The sequence below is a fragment of the Cryptomeria japonica genome, chromosome 1, assembly GCF_030272615.1.
Source record: "Cryptomeria japonica chromosome 1, Sugi_1.0, whole genome shotgun sequence".
Classification (NCBI taxonomy): domain Eukaryota; kingdom Viridiplantae; phylum Streptophyta; class Pinopsida; order Cupressales; family Cupressaceae; genus Cryptomeria; species Cryptomeria japonica.
The window spans coordinates 708663188-708681354 of NC_081405.1; the positions used below are offsets into that span (position 1 = coordinate 708663188).

General features: G+C 33.5%; 1 protein-coding gene across 1 annotated transcript; it reads right to left on the reverse strand.

The window, feature by feature from the left end:
- Positions 1–2821: 2821 nt before the first annotated feature.
- Positions 2822–5638, reverse strand: LOC131062504 (large ribosomal subunit protein P1). The gene is made up of 5 exons (XM_057996171.2): positions 5484–5638; positions 5141–5250; positions 4775–4898; positions 3353–3447; positions 2822–3215 (listed from the first exon to the last, which is right to left on the reverse strand). Exons 2-5 carry the CDS (start codon positions 5207–5209, stop codon positions 3162–3164), a joined length of 342 nt encoding a protein of 113 aa, XP_057852154.1. The 5' UTR covers positions 5210–5250; positions 5484–5638; the 3' UTR covers positions 2822–3161.
- Between the last annotated feature and the right edge of the window lie 12529 nt (positions 5639–18167).

An 18167-nucleotide genomic window follows, 5' to 3' on the forward strand; every position in this document is an offset into this window, starting at 1 on the left:
CAAGTTCTAAAACATGAACATTGATGTCATGGAATGCATATTATGAGGTTTTAGATATGGAAATTGCAATAGAAATAGTTGACTAGTTTAGACATTATTAAAAGGATGTTCACAATGGCAAGAAAGGAACCATCAATATTCAAGATGTTTGATAAAGTTCATGTGACACTTAGACAACCTCAATGTTGAACTAGATTGTAATGTTATTTTTTGTGTTAGATAGTTTGCAATAAATATTTTAAAATATTAAAGAATTAAAAAGAGTGTCCAAGATTGGAGTTTTGTAATTATATTATTTTCAAACATTTTTGAAGTGTTAAAGCTACAAAAATATCCTAGAAGGAAATCAAAAGGTTGTTTCTTTTATATATAATAATTTTGACTATTTAATAGATTTGGCAATTTAAATGTTATAGAAAATGTTAAGATTTTGATTTGTTTGGGAAGTGAATAAAGATCGATTCAATTCTTTTTAGTCTATAATGGTTTATATCATGCAATCTTTCTACTTTGATGCAACATTTTCTAAAAATTTCCCATAAATCTATGATTTGTTCAAAAGAAAAGATTATTTTGTATGTTATTATATTTTCTTCTGGTATCTATTTAATTTAGTTCACGCTTCCTTGATTATAAAAAAAATCTTTTTAAAAATGTATTAAAAACCTTATTCCCATAAGCAAAACCTATTCAAACTGTGAATATCCAATATTGTATATTGTTAGGTGTGTTTATTTTATTTTAATTTTCCTTTCAGAGTTCTAAATTAAAACTACCGATTGAACATCCAAAAAAATCAAGAGGCTGCGGTCTAGGAGAAAATTTGACCTAATGGCACTACACCCCCAAGGATACTCTCAAACTAATAGTATCGAATGAAGCATATATCGAGAACCAGGGATCTCATCTAATGTCAAAATTGAAATTGCTAGGCTAAAATAAAACTGCTGATATCAAATACGAGAAGTTTGACCCAATAACCCTCAAGAGTATTGAGGTACTTAAATACTATCAAATGAAGCATGTTAAGAACCGGGAATCTCATCTAATGTAAAAATGAAAATTGCCCGACTAAATTATAACTGGAGATAAGGGAAGTTCAAAACCAAGGATCCTAAAGATGTCACAATGGAGATCAAAATAACACAAATCTTGGAAATGGGTAGAATTGAAATGTATCCTGCATGGATACTCTTAAAACTCTAATACTATCAAATGAAGCGTATAGATAAGCGTATTGAGAATCAGGGATTTCATCTAATGTCAAAAAATTGCCAGGCTAAATAAAACCATGTAAGTTCAAAACCAAGGACCCAATAGATGTCATAATAGAGATAGAAATAGCAGTCATTTCACTTGGAAATGGGAAGAATTAAAGCGTATCGTTCATGGAGGCATCCACTGTTTTAAATTAATAGGTTCCCAACCTCTAAAGAGGACCTAGGCATCATTGTAATTCTCACATTTCCCTTACCAGGGTGAGCAACCATACATGACTTAACTTTACAGCCAGTGGCTAGTCCAGAGAAATCTGAATGGAAAATGGTCTGGTGATAATTTAATGTTAAAGTGGGTTCATTCAGAAACTTAAGCGTAATTTAAAAGAACCAGTTCATGTAATAAATCATTTCAACAAGTAGCTCTCATGAAATACTGGATTTCGTGTAAGAGCTTTATTTCCAAATACAAATTGTTTCAGAAACAGAAACGTGATTACAGCATAATATACTTTGATTGATTAAAACAATCAAACACTTATTACTAATAAAACTCGACAAGAATAAATTTAATGCTGGTAAAGGTCACGCAGTATGACAATCACAAGGTTGACTGACTGATTAACACAAATCTGAATGAAAAATTCAGCTAAGGTTTTGATCACCAGATAAACTCGTGCTAAAACCCTGCCTCAATTCCTTAACGGTCCCAACAATCCACAATGGAATACCATCATTTTCGAAAGAGATTCCCAGCAATATTTATTTAGCATGTCAAAAATTAAAATTAGGGTTGGAAATTATGAGATGCCTGGCAAAAGCTATGCAGGTCTACACGTGGATAATTTCACAAGTAAACTAATACTATGAAACGAGGGGTATTGAGCACCAGTGATCTCATTTAAATGTCAAAATGGAGATTGCCAGGCTAAATTAAAACCACTGAATCCAGTACATTTTGGGTGGAAATTTGACCCAATAACAATTCAAAGAGTATTGAGGATATTCTTAAACAAATGCTATCAAATAATGCATACTCCGAACCAGGGATCTCATCTACAGTCAGAATGAAAACTGCCATGCTAAATTATAACTGCCAATGTCAGATAAGTTAGGTTCAAAACCAAGGACCCAAAAGATGTCACAATGGAGAACAAAATAATGGAATTATTTCACTTACGCATGCGTAGAAACAAAAATGCATCCTGCATGGATGCATTTACTATTCAAATTAATAGTTCCCAACCTCTATCAAATAAGAACCTAGAGACGATTGTCATTCTCACATTTCTTTTACCAGGTGTGCAACAATACATGATTTAAATTTACAGCCAGCTGCCAGTCCAAAGATCTCTACATGGGAACAAATCTACTGATAATTTAATGTTCAATGGGTTAATACAGATACTTAATAGCATGTTAAAAGAGAAAATTCATGTAATAACTGAAACTCATTTCAAGGAAGTAGCTTTAAAAATGTTGTCTGCAACTGTTGTCAATATAATTTAAAACTCAACAAATGGTACGTGATATATTTTCATGACTGAAAGTAAATTTTGACCATGACTTAAACAATCTTCAAAAAATTCATTCCAAGTACAATCTAAGAAGGCAACATTTCTCTTCTATACTCTTATCATCTCGTACAGCAAAAACGCTGCAATCAGCGTTCACCAAAGTTAACAAATCACAATTCTATTTTGTGCCTATCACCACCTAAATGTACCATGCATTCTTTTTACTTATAGTCAACAAAAAAAATTAGAACTTATTACAGGCCTGCCTTTTCAGATAAATCACAAGAATCTTTCTTCAAGTTCTACTCAACTAAATCATAAAAATTCAAATGCCTATGCTCGGTTTAGAAGCAATATGGATGCCCTAATTCAACTCACTACTCACGAAGCTGTGATGATTCTAAATGAAATACTCTCAAAATAAGGTCTAGTCAAATAAGCTGAATCCCATATCATCATCACTCTCCTCCTTGGGCTCCTCCTGTTGGTCACAGTTTAAATAATTTTAATTCCCACATCAAAACCCATCAAACACAATTAGGAAAGTCAAACAAATCCTACATTAGATAATATAAAGCTAAAAGGAGGTAAAAAAATGTCCAGGTAAAAATAAGTAACCTTTTTCTCTTCTGGAGGAGGGGCAGCAGGAGCTGCACCACCACCACCACCACTGGGAGCTGCCGCAACAGGTGCCACACCACCACCACCACCACCTATCCAATACAAGGTTCAAGTTACAGCAAAAACTGAACATTTAATTAACTATTCTTTCCCATGGAATAGGTTTTACAATTTTTAAATTTTGGAGATGATTCAACATTTCTCACTAACTAGACAATTTTTAATTCAAATGCACACCCCATGTTCTTAGATTGTGCCAAAAATTACAAGTAAAAGTTGTGAAGCAGCATTTTTCTACAAATATTAGCCAATTACAAGGAAAAATGTTATCCAATAAAACTTACACTCCTAAATTAGTTTTAAAATGAATGATCCACCCACTATTCTAAATTTGTACCTTTAAAAAGATTAGCTTTGTAATCATGAAATTTCCACAGTACATAATGTTCAAGCTTCTTGTTCTTCTGAATTCAACTGTGTATTTTTAATGCCCAACATTTCAGATCAAACTCTATGATCCATCATCAAGGAAAGAAAGCACAAGATGATGGATCAAACTCTATGATCCATCATCAGGGAAAGAAAGCACTAGATGAGATAAATGCTTTCTTTCCCTGATGATGGATTATAGACTTCGATCTGAACCATCGGCCATTAAAAATATACAGTTAAATCAAGAAGAATAAGCTTGAGTATTAGTTTTGCTGCACTTCTACGAAATAAGAGACATGCCCATTACTTCATACTTGAAACCAGGGTTTTCTGTCGTTGGTCATTTTGAATATTCAACCCAGTAATCTATGGACATATCTAAAGACTGAAACTTGTAATTTTCTATTGATCTTTAATAGAACGGATGTAATCCCCTAGATTGCAATTTGCCGACCAAAAGATAAAATTACCAAAAGACTGAAACTTCTCTAAAAAATACTCTATTTAAAATTTGATTCACATAGTAAAAATAAGAATGAAATACTATAAACTTGTGTTTTTCTCCCAAAATTTAGCCTATACAATAAATATCGCTTATTGCGTTTCACTACCAAAAAACCAGTGGTACAAGTAGCCCCATCCTTTACTGCTTATGTAGAGCCAATGAGGGTAGTGTCCAACTTAGATCTCTACCCACCTATTAAATTCAAAGGAAAAGATCAAAACCGGGCAACTATACATACTACCATTATCCCTATAAAAAAATAAACCAGGTAAAATCTCCTTTAATCTCTTGTTGACTTTTCAGAAAACTTAAACCCTAGGAAGAGCTGTTTTCTTAATTTTAAAGACAGCACACCGGTTCTCCGGAAAACAAAAAGAGTTGGCGTGAATGTGAATAAAGCGCTTATTTCAGGTGCCTGAACTTGAGAGAATAATATAAGAAACCTCCCCTCAAACATTACAAAGAAAGGAGGATAGGCTTACCTGATCCAACGCTGAGAATGAGGTCGTCAACGCTTCTCTTCTCCAACAACTTAGCAATCAAAGCAGGCCAGTAAGACTCAATCTGCACATTTGCTGCCTTCACCAATGTGCTAATCTTCTCCGCCTATCGACAGAGTTAAGGTTGAATATCTAACATGTCTACCCATTAACCATCAGCAGTTTTCTCAAAATTATCTTGTGTTAACAAAACTCTAATGTAAAAAAAACTTATAAAACGGTGTAAGAGAATTTGATACCAGTAGCCTCCTGTCCACAAAATAACAATACTACGAGCCATTAAATATAGAAACATTCCAATAAAATAATTTGCAAAGGCCTTTAACTTGGAATCATTTTCAAGGATACGGTGATAGGAATTTGATCATCGTGCAAAATCAAAGCTGCATAGATGCAGGCAAGCTCGCTATGCGACATCTTGATGAACAGATCTCAACAAACCCTTGGAGACAAGTAGCCTGCAAAATTTTCACAATTTCAAACAGATTAAACCCTAGAAAGCAGAAATTCAATCGATCTATCCACTTTAACCATACATAGAAATTCAAAAGTTGCATTCTGAATAGCAAGAACTCATGTCTCAAACTACATCGTTTAATAATGGAAACAGACGATTTTGAGATCAAATTAAAGCTTGAAATCCCAATAAATTGATTGCCACAGAGACTTTTCAGATGGAAAATAAACTGACCTTTCTCTTCTCCTTCAATCTCACGGGCGACAGACTGAAATTAGGGTCTGGATGAGGGTTTTAGAATGAAATACAAAAGCACATGTAAATTAGGGTTTCGGATGAAAGAAGATCAACGGTGGAGATGTTTTCATAGACAAACGCGATAAAATGTTTACTAAATAAAAAAGTTTCATTCATTTAAAAAGAGGGCGAATTTCTGCATTTAAATGAGTTTTACATTTTATTTTTTATTGACTTTGATCTAATTGCTTGAGATGGGACATGTGTAATATAAGTTAAATAGAAATTAATAATGATTTTATTTAAAACTCTAGGTAGGCCGCTTCATAAAAAAATTCATTTCTGTCCTTCAATACCATAATATTATTGGATTTATTGGTGCTTCAAGCGTTGTGAATGTACATCTCAAATTATGAATATTGGGTTGGGGTTACCATACTATTGAGTTAATTTAATCATAGTAAAATAGTTGTGGAAGTGACATTTAGCATGTGAATGAAAAGTGATACAAATCTATTTTATTATATTAACAAGTATGTGTGCGTTCGCACACTATTAGCATATGCAAGATATTAAATTAATTAGGATTGGGATTAGCATTAAGATATCGGGTTAGGGTTAGGGTTAGAGAAAGAATTAGGTTTAAGAATAGGATTATGGTCAAGATTAATTAGGCTGAGGATTACTATTAGGATTAGACATGAAATTAGGATTAGGGTTGGAAATAGGATTAGGTTAAAGATAGAATTAAGATCAGTGGTAGGGTGGGTTGGTGTTAAGATTAGGTCCATATTAGGGTCAAGGTTAAGATTAAGGATAGGGTTAGGGTTAGGGATGAGGTTAGAGGTGGAATCAGGATTACGAGTAGGGTTAGGATTAGGGTTAAGGTCAAGATTAAGGATAGGGTTAAGATTAGGCACAAGGTTGGGGTTACAAATAGAATCAGGGCTAGGTTTAAGTTTTGTGTTAAGGTTAGGGTTAAATTTAAGGTCAAGGATAGGGATAGAGTAAGGGTTAGGCTCAAAATTATAGTTAGGATTGAGGTTAGGGTTAGGGTTAAGGTTAGAATAATTAGTATTGAGGTTTTAGATTGGGGTTAGGGTTAAGGTTAGAGTTAGAGTTAAATTCTAACATTAATCCTAATCCTCATTGAAATACGATTAAACCTCACCCTCTAATTGAATTATAATGCTAACTCTAAATTATAATTAAATCACAACACTAAACCTTCTGAAATTGAACCCTAACCCTAACCCTAATTAAACCCTGGTTGAACCTTAATCATAATCATATGTAAACCCCAATCCTAACCCTATTTGAACCCCAAACCTAACCTTAAGTGTACACCCCAACTATAATTAAACCATAACCCTAATTGAATTGTGACTCTAATTAAACCCTAACCCCAACCCTTAGCCTAGTTGAACCCTAACACTAAACCTTAACCCTAACCCTGTTTAAACACTTATTCAATCATAATCTCAATTAAACCTTAAACCTAATCTTGACCCTAACACCAAGATTTATCATAGAATGCCTAACCCTAGCCCTAATTGAACCTTAACACTAATCATAACTAAGAACTTGCCCTTATTGAACTCTAACCTTAACCCTAACCCTAACAATCAGTGAAATTAAACCATCACCCTAAGTGAACACTAGCCTTAATTGAACTCTAAACCTAATCCTAATCCTAATTCAACCCTAACTCTAATTGAAATCTAGCCCTAATTAAATCTTAACCCTAACCCTTTCACTTAACCTAAGTGAACTTTAACCATGACCATAACTAAATACTTACCCTTATTGAACTCTAACCCTAGCCCTTGTTGAACCCTAACCCTAATCCCAATTAAACACTAACTCTAATCCTAATTAAAACATTACCCTAATCCTAACCATAATTACACCCTAACCCTAAATCATAATCAAATCATAACTCTAATTGAACCCCAACCCTAACACTAATCCTAACCCTAGTTGAGTCTTAACCTTGACCCTAACACTAATTAAACCTTAACTCTAACCCTAATTGAAACATAACCCTAATTAAACTCCTACCCTAACCTTGACCCTGACACTAAACCTTACCCTAACTGAACCCTAACTATAACTAAATCAGAACCCTACTTGTGAACCATAGTTGAATTAGAAAGTTTTGATTGAACCCTAAGTGTAGCCCTAACACTAACCCTTACCCTAATTGAATCCTCACACTAAACCTTAACTCTAACATAAATTTACCCTTATTGAATCACAACCATAATTAAGCCCTAACCCTATTTGAACCCCAACCCTAACCCCAAGATTTATCATAGAATACTAACCTTAACCCTAATAGAATCCTAATTCTAACCATAATTGAGAATTTACCCTTATTAAACTCTAACCCTAACACTTATTGAACCCAAACCCTAACCCTAATTAAACTTTAACCTTAACCCTAATCATAATTTAACTCTAAACCTAATTAAATCCTAACCCTATTTGAAGTCTAATCCTAGCCCTAATACTTAATCTTAATGTAATTTAACCCTAATCCTAAGCTAACTGAATCATAATCCTAACACTAAGTGCACTCTAACCACAATTAAACAGTAACCCTAAATTATAATTCTAGTTAAGCCCCAACACTAACCTTTACCCTAATTGAACCCCAACACTAAACCTTAACCCTTACCCTACTTGAACCCTTATTGAATTGTAACACTATTTAATCCCTAACCCTAATTAAACATTAATTTTAAATTTTAACCCTAATTGAATCCTTATTAAATCATATCCTTAATTAATCATTGAACCTAACCCTAAGCTCTATCATAGAAACTTAACCCTAATCATAACTAAATAGTTATTGAACTCTAACCTTGATTAAACCCTAACCTTAATTGAACCCTAACTCTTATTGAACTAAAACGCAAACCTTGATTAAACCTAAACTTCAATGCTAATTAAATCCTTACCTTAATCTTCATTGAAATCGGATTGAGCCTAATCCTACTTAAATGCTAACCTAATTGAATCCTAGCCATAACACTAACACTAAGCCTTACCTTAATTGAACCCTAACCCCAAGTGAATCGTAACCTTGTGGTGTTAGTGGAAGGACATGGTATGTGATACAATTTGTAGCTTTTCTCCCTATGTTAGGCAGATAATGATGAATCAAAATCTACATCTAAAGGGGAGCTCCTCATAATCAAGGGGTTGAGTCGTGTTGGTGATCTAACTTGTATGTCCCAAATTCCTAAAAATGGGTAGTCTACCAAGTCTCAAGGGTATCAAACATGGGAAGAGTACCACAAAACCTATGTCTAGGTTGGGCAACTAACAACCAATTATTAAGGTGGGTACAACCTCCTTCACTTCTAATTTTGCAAGGCCAAGAAGGTTTCCTTGAGGTGCTAAATTATATGATATTACTAAGATCAACTACCTTGCTAAAAAACATACATGTTATATGATGTACCCCTATTTCAATTGTCACAATGTACCTACATGATGGTTTAAAATTGCATGGCTATGCATGTCTATATATCATAAAAGGATTATTGAGTAGAGTATGTAAAAAATAAATGCAAGTGAATGACCCCTATTACTTTTATGCACTCATACATGGAAACATAGGCAAACTAACACGACACAACTTGGAAGATTGTGATTATGATTGAATTATTTTAATGTATTGATGAGAAGTGGTTTCAATAGTAGATTGGTGCCAATTTTAGCAAGGCAATTGAGTCGTAGATTCACTCACAACATGCAATGATTAAAATCTTGGTGACATGATACCTTATAGAAGATTTCTTTGAAGACTATACCCCATAGAATACATAAAAAAACTAGGTTCTACACATGTATTCATAGAAATAATTAAATTTGTAGAATATTACATGAATCTATTTATTATTTCCATGTAACAAACCTAGACACTTCCTTTGTTATTGTGAAAAGACAATATGTAAAAGCTTTGCAAGATTGTTATAGTCATGTAGTTGGCCAACTAATCATGTATACATCAAAAAATGAATGCAATGTCAATTGAGACATTCAATCAAGGTTGATTCCACACTTTAAACCCATTCTTCAAATACTACAATGAGTTCATTACAAATTTAGGTTGAACCAAGATCATAAAAATACAAAATATGTATTTTCATTCATTGAAGTTGAAATCCTAGTTCCCTAGAAGTGTCTTCTTCTCTATTCTTGTCTAGCATAAATTTGTCATCAATCAAATAATGAAATAAGGTCTTTATGTCCCATTGTTAGTTGTGCTAGAATTAGAAATGTGTAAATTTACAAAATAGTCCCAAAACTATGTGACCTTGGTACTTGTGAGGGCTGCCTATAATTTCACCCCATGTTTTTCACCATTTTTATATAGCATTGACATGTTTATATGTATTCATAAGATATGGGAAGTTGTAATTATTTTGGATGCATGTTCACTTTTGAGTCATTAATGGACTCCACAAAAAGTGAGAGAGGTGGAATATGTGTCAATATCTGAGTAAGCCTCATGTAACTCTAGAATTCTAGTGGCTTTTGGGTTTCTAGTTTCATGAGGAATTTAGAATCTTGTATTCTATATCTGGATTGGTGGAAATCGATTTCTAGAGGAAAAAAAGACTTTGGAAAACTATCACAAGAGTTCAGGTTCTAGGAGGAACTCAAAAACTAGGATGAGACTGACAAACATTGAACTTTGAGGATGACCATGAAAGTGGAAATACACTAGTTGGGTGTCGAGATTTAGGGTAGACTTCAGACTTAGAACCTAAGGATCTAAGTTCCAAGTGCATTTTTAAGTCTACTTGGGTATTACAATGGTTAGGAGAGAGATGGAACTTGGAACTGAAACTCAGGTTCTAAGTTCCAGTCAAGACATAATTTCTGACGTGAATGAATCAAACAAAACATTGAGGAGTGACATTCAAGAGGGAGTAGGGAACTAGGACTTAAAGTTCTTGATTCATATAGGGACCCAAGGTCCGAAAGGGAGCCAAAGTAGGCTTTTATTAGGGAGCGCTAGAATGCAAAGGGAAACACAGATATGGAACCTAAGGTTTCAAGCCCCTAGGGAGCCTTGATGTCTATAAGGAAATTATAAGTTAGGTAAAATATGGAATGGAGGATGGAGGGAAATGGGAAGAAGGAACCTCAACTCGTGTCCAAACTTCCCAATGGGACTTTATGTTTAAAAGGGATGTGAGGAAATCTCTCTGGGGGTAGAGAGAATGATGTAATAATAATTTGAGAGAACTAGGGAACTCAAAAATGTTCTAAAGTTCATAATAACATTGAAATTTTGAAAAGCCTTAAAAACACTCACCAAAATTAAAATACATCAATCAATCTCACCCTATCACAAAATTTGAGTATGTTGGGAACTCAATGCAATTTTGAAACTAAATTAAATCTCTATCAATATCTTCACATAATGTATTCATTTGTTGGTCCATCAAGCCACCCTCAAGGATTGAGGGAGATGATACCTTGATACCCAAAAAAATATAATCTTTTCTAATATGTATTGAGAGGGGAGGCAATGAATCTCCACCATGACACCCCAGTAAAATCAACTGAAAACACATCACTATCAAACCTCATCTATTAGACATCCCTCATTGAACATCCTTATAAGCATAAAATTTGGGATATGAATAAGGATTACTTCAAAAGTCTGAGAAACCAAACACAGGCCAATGTGAAAACAAAAGTTGGAGGTTGGGGAAGCGTGGAAAAAGGGAACATGTACCAAGGTAAGAATGAAGAACACAAAATCCCAAACACACATAAAATATCAAGAGAAAAAATAGCAGACCCTAACTTATGATTTATATGAGCCTTTACACTAAGGGACTCATTTAATGTTTCTAAGAATGACTATTAGCAAAGGGTGGATAAGGTCAAATGCACGAGATTTGGAGTAGGGAAAAGAAAAAATGAGACACATCAAATTGGGGTAACAATAATTCCAAGACCTATCCCTCAACATCAAGTTCACATCCTCATGGAGAGGCTTGGAGATGTCAACATCCATTAGGATTTGAGCAAATGTAGAGTGACCCATTTATGAAGTAGCAGAGTCAACCTTAAAAAAAATACTAATAAAGTTGTGCATGGCCTCATACTATAAATATTCCCAAAACATGAGAGGAAGATCTAGAAGATGAACTCACACAAGTCTAACATGAAGGGGTTTAAAAAGGAAATTGAAGTAAGTGATTTCGAGGCTTGACTATGAGAGTGCTCCCCCAACATCCATAACCTATCATCAATCACCAAATTCTTGTCATTTGAAGAGCCAAAATATTAGAAGGGAAGAGATTGACCTTATCCTTGATGGATGGCTTCCAAGAATTCTATATGCCTTTGTGAAAATCATGTAGAGTAGGACAATAATTGTTAAATTTGAAAACCAAGTCCCTTTAGATAAGAAAATTTTAGCACATCTTACCCACACACCACCACAAGTGAAGAATATGTATAAGGGATGGGCTATACTTATCCCTCCAAGGATGAGCATCATAAAAACCAACAATGGACACCCAAGTTTGTTGCCCCATGCTTGTAACTACTTTTTAGAAGGGTGACCAAGAGAACCATTCCTCATAGCGAGAAAGGACCTAAAAGTGTTTTTACCAAAAACATGGCCTCCAATAAGGGTAGAAACCAAGATGCCACCAATTACAACTGAGTCAATCCCAATAGTAGTAGCAAAAGAGGCTTATGGATGCAAATATAACAAGACAAGAGCATCGAATGCATCAACACATAAAACAAGGAAAAGAAACAATTAAGAATCAAACTCCATATCAATCAAACTAAGAACACCCACATACCTTGCTCCAAGGTCATGGGCGGGACATTCATGGTAAATAGAAGGAGCCCACACTGAATAAATCAAATTGAGTTATGTTGAAGCAACATCATGGTACCCTGTTGGTAGTTATTTTTATTGATGAGCAAGTCTTATCATTGATGTCAACCCTCAGCTTGTGTGTTGTCATTAATGATATGCTAATGACGATGGAAGTATATATGTTGTTGATGTGTTGTGTTGTGATAAGGTGTTGTCATTGATGTATAGTACATATAGTTGTTTGTTGAAGATGTTCTTTGTTGTGGATGTCCACCCTCTTTGTGTTGATGTATTAGTATGATGTTGTTGATGATGTGATGATGTATTATGATAGTGATAGTGATTGAATTGTTTTTATAATGATGATATCATATTGAGATGAGGATTAGAAGTATTTAGATGAGGATTAAAAGCATTAAGTTGAGGATTAGAATTTTTAAGATGAGGATTAGAAGCATGACAATAAAGTGGATATGTTGTTGATGGTACTAATGGTTTTGTACTTGCTACAAGATATTGTTCTATCTCTCTTGTTTCTCCTAAGAGAAAATAGTGAGCTACAATGATGTTTTTGTTGCTACAAGTTGATGAAGTGTGGAAATATAAAAAAATATTGTGAAGACTATCTGAGAGAAAGCTCAACATTCCTCTGCATTTGCAGATGTGGTCTTGTGGCTTGGGATTTAATACGTATGTTTGTGGACGTTGCACTTCTATCTTTTCAGGTCAATTGTTGTCATGTCGAAAATTTAGGGCAAGAACGAAATAATTTTTTTTTAAAATATCAACTAATTAACATTAAGTTCGCTAACACGGAACACACTAAGCAGTTTTGGTTTTAACTATGTTTAAAATAATCTTCATCTACTAACTTAAATAACAGAAATTAAATTAAGATTAACTACGGATTAAAATAGACTAGCTTATTGTCGCTCAACCTAATTAATTTTATAATTAAATATCAACTTCATAATATTCAGTTCATAAACATTCCAGCTATTCAAATTTAAAATAAATATTAACTTTATTAATATTTATTTCATGAATACCTAAATCTATTTATTAATATTCAGTTCATGAACTTCTCAATCAATTTAATTTTAAAATAAATATTGACTTCGCTAATATTTTAACATCTCATCTTAATTAAATTTTAAAATTAAATATTACTTTATTATTATTTGTTTTGACAACTTCTCAACCTTTCAATATTTAAAATTAAATAACTCAGCTTCTATATATTTAATAATAATACTTTATACACCTAAAAGGGTTTACCCATGCAAACCCTAGCCCTTATTTATTCTATAAAATAATAACCCCTTAGTTTATTTTAATATTCATTCTTTTCTTATTTACCCTAGCCCTAACCGGGCTAGGGTTTCATCTTATTCTTTTTTTGTGTGTGTGGCAGGGGTTTTTGTGCAAGGTCAGCGAATTTAGCAGTGGCGGCCAAAGAGGAAATGGCAGTCGAAAAGGGGAGAGGCGGCCGAAATGGTTGAGGCTGAGGGCGGCGCCGCCAGTGGGACGACCCACTGTGGGGGTCGCGACAAGGCCACTATGTGTGTTGCGGCCCGCACAGTGGCTGCGGCCACTGGCGCGGAGCGCGGCCCACACAGGGAGCCGTAGGCCCTGTGGGTTCCGCAGCCCGCACAGAGGCTGCGACCTCTGTGCTGGTCGCGACCCGCACATGGACTGCGTGCCCTGCGCGACCTTCCCCATTTTATTATTTTTTTTTTTAATTTTATTTAAATGAAAAAAAAATTAGTAAATGTTTTTTTTTATTTTATTTTATTTATAAAAACATATATATATATATATATAAATATAAATATGTATATATTTATATATATATATATATATATATATATATATATATTTATTTATACACACACACACACACACACACACACACATATATATATATATATATATTTCGTTATATATATATATATATATATTTCGTTATATATATATATATATATTTCGTTATATATATATATATATATATATATATATATATATATATATATATATATATATATATATATATATATATATATATATATATATATATGAATAGCATTTTTATATACATGCAAAAATAAATACCTTATTTGTATTTTGGTGACCATTATTCCGATTTGAGATAGAAAAATATAATTGGTTTAATACTTTCCTAGGTCATTCACAGCAAGAGTATTTTTTTTTTTGCTTTTAAAACCAAAATACTTTATTGTTAAAACCTAGATGAACTATATTAAACTTAAATTTATCTTCTATATACAGTACTGGCTGAATTAAATTAATTTTAAACAGCAAAATAAACAAGTTAAGATTTTATATTAACTAGATGAAATACCTATTTCGATACTAGCTTTCTGAAATAAATGAAAGCATAATTTCCAGAACTTTATTGTACTATATTGCTTTTACAGAAAACAGAAAAATATAATTTATTTTCAATCTACAATATGCATGCAAATATAATTTATGCCTTTCCTATTTTATTTTATTTTAAATGCTTAAGAATGGAATAAATTTTCTGTTAATCAATTTATCATAAACACATCAGATATACGGTTTTTTTTTGAACTTTGGAAATACTAATTTAGGAATACATATTTCTTTTCTGCAATAAATAAATTTACTGATTCTGCAATTACTACAGCAACTAAATAGATAATATAATAATTTTATTAAAATCTAACAACAACTACAACTCATATTTTCTGCAATTAAAATGAAGACAAAATCATAGATAAAAAGGAAAACACAGAATCAAATAAAAATGATTTTTATTTTTCAGTGGGCTATTGCACGCAATTCAAAAGCATTTCTTTTCAAATAGAAAGATGAGTATATTTAGCTTATTTCATTCTGCAAAATTTACAAGATGTTTCTTTATCTAAATATCAAATAACTAAATCTCATGTCTTTATTTATAATTTACAATTAGCCTCTCATTTCAACGAATGAGGGTATATTTCTCCTTTTAAAACTAATAATTACAACTGCAAATAAATTTCTGCAACAATAACTCTTGCAACTTTCCACTTGTCCTATTCTTTTCTCCTGATAATCTTGCATATTAAATCACAGCTATGACCATGGAGTGCTCACCTCCTAGCCTAGGCTAACTGGTAGCCACCCCCGAGCTCGGAGAACCAAGCCCTAGACGGGAAACAAACATGCAACACATAGAAGACAGAATACACACAGATTTCAAACACACTCCCTTCCCGGCTACACTGCACCACACTTTGGTGATGACCTTTTTAAGGGTGGTAGTGGACCAATACCCTGAGGAGAACTGCAAGTATGGAAAACATGTAGCCACCTCATGGCACAACAAATACATCAAGAATTTCAACCCCTTATTCCTTATGCCCCCCAAGGCATTCTAGCCTTATATCCCTCCTTATGACCCCCATTGCACAAACAGGCCATGCAGCAAGGGTCACACAAAAATCCCTTGTGATCGCTCTCATAACGAGAGTCTCTCACTCGAGGGTTGTCACTGCTACCACCCACAAGATCCTCCTCTCTCCCAAGAGTAAGAGGTCTTGAAGACTCCCAAAAACACATACAAACATAATACAAATACCAAATGAAATCCCCAAAAAGAACATACAAGGAAATAGATTTCTTACACCAACATACTTTCAAACACATGCAAAAGAAGTTATTTTAAGAAGAATGTAACCAACCTTAATCTGCCCAAAGGTAGGATAGTATTGTTGAGGAAGAGCTGCCCAATTCCACGGATCTTCTCTTTCTACCCTTAGCCAAATTTCACTATCTCAATTCTATGCTATTCTTTTTTTTTTTTCAAATTTCTCTTGTCTCCAAAAATGGAGAGTGGGTGATTACCCTCAAATTTTCAAATTCTTGCTTAAGAAGCTCATTGTGTGAGTTCTCACAAGTTTCTAAAAACTAAAGAGGAAGGTAAGACAAAATGGGAAAGGGAACTCTCATTCGAAAAGGAAAGTTTACAACTAGGTTCAATCTTCTAATTTCAATTTTCGCACAACTCAGAAAAGTCAATTTTTAGGGTGTCTAAAAGGTCACTTAGGAGTAGAAACTTGCCTAAAATTATCCCTAACCCTTAGGTATACCTTATGGGCTTTAGGAAACCCTATTAAACTACCCCTAGGTGTTCATTTAACCCATTTTAAACCACTCTAAAGTTTATTTTCGGGTCAAACCTAAGTTGACCACCCCAAAGATTCTTTACCCAAGGTATTTATGACATCACATTACATTAATTGAAAAAGCTATAGTTGAACACTTTCCCACCAAGAGACAAAAATAAAAATTTAAACTTAAATCCACACATGTGTCAAGTGACACAAAGAAAACACTTTTACAATTTAATACATGAAATCGTCTCTTGTGGATTTTACACAAATCAATTAAATAACACTTAACACACATGCAACATATACTGTTACGAATAAAATACAACACAAACGGGGTGTTGTCTCTCCAAATAGACAACCCCTGGCTTACGAACATACATAGGTCTAGGTTTGGTTCTCCGTAATATTTCCATGGTCACATGGATAACTTCCTGCACATCTCAATTTACACATTAGTACTTTCAAATATCCACATATAATATAATTCAAAGGAATAATAATACACATCATCACTTGCATACAATTTTTATCTGAACAAATTAAATACATCTTTTATCCAAGCAATTTTCACATAAGCAATTCATCCCAATTCTCATAAACTTAAGCATACATCATAATTCTATTATCATAGTAAAGTCCTGCAAATTCAATAACGACATTTATCACCGCAATTTCATCTTATCTAACAATCATGTAGTGTTCTATCTCATAAAGCATAAAAATAAATCATGAATATATAGCAATGTTATCCAAATCCTGAAATCATATAAGTTCTAAATTCCAAAATGCATCAAAATAAAGTATCCATAATAGTCTCAATATAAAAATCACTGAAATGTCAGACTGCGTCGAGGTGAGGCCTCACAATGGTGTTACAAAAGATGTGTCTAGTAATTGTAGTATATTGGGAGGTTGATGAGTTGTCAGGAATGGTCTAAAAAATGCTCTGCATTTCTCTATGTTTGGCCAACTATGGAACGAGATTCTTTTCAGATAGCTAGAACATGCAAACAATGTCAGATCCATGTGAATTTGATTCATGCACCAGCACAAGAACTTCATTCTTTGGCAACATCTTGGCCTTTCTGCCAATGGGGTCTTGATCTAGTAGGAAAGATAAATCCTTTTTCATCTAATGGTCACAAATACATCCTTGTAGCTACAAAATATTTCACAAAATGGATTGAGGTAGTACCTCTCACAAATATCACATGAAAACAAATTGCTGCATTTATCTTGAATTACATCATCTGTCGCTATGGAATACCAATGACCATTATCATTGATAATGGGCAACTGTTCAAGAATCAGGATGTACAAGAACTATGTGAGAAATTTAAGATCCAACACAGATTCTCCACACCCTACTATCCACAAGGGAATGGGCAAGCAGAAGCATCAAACAAAACTATTTTGAAAATCCTCAAAAAGATAGTGAATGATGTTGGAAGAGATTGACATATTCAATTGAACCTTGCTCTATGGGCCTACCGTACCAGTATCCACACACCAACAGGTGCCACATCTTTCTCTCTTGTTTATGGATTAGAAGCAATACTGCCAATAGAAGTAGAGATACCTTCTCTATGAGTATCATTAAAAGGTCTTATCCTAGATGAAGAACAATGAGTATCTAGATTACAAGAGTTAGAATTAATCCATGAATGAAGA

Bases quoted from the DNA above. Each gene is read 5' to 3' on its own strand.
- LOC131062504 (XM_057996171.2), bottom strand. From the start codon at position 5,209: ATGTCGCATAGCGAGCTTGCCTGCATCTATGCAGCTTTGATTTTGCAC. The intron at 3,448-4,774 runs GTAAGCCTATCC...TGTATTGGATAG, and splicing joins CATTCTCAGCGTTGGATCAG to GTGGTGGTGGTGGTGGTGTG. The intron at 3,216-3,352 runs GTTACTTATTTT...TGTGACCAACAG, and splicing joins CTCCTCCAGAAGAGAAAAAG to GAGGAGCCCAAGGAGGAGAG.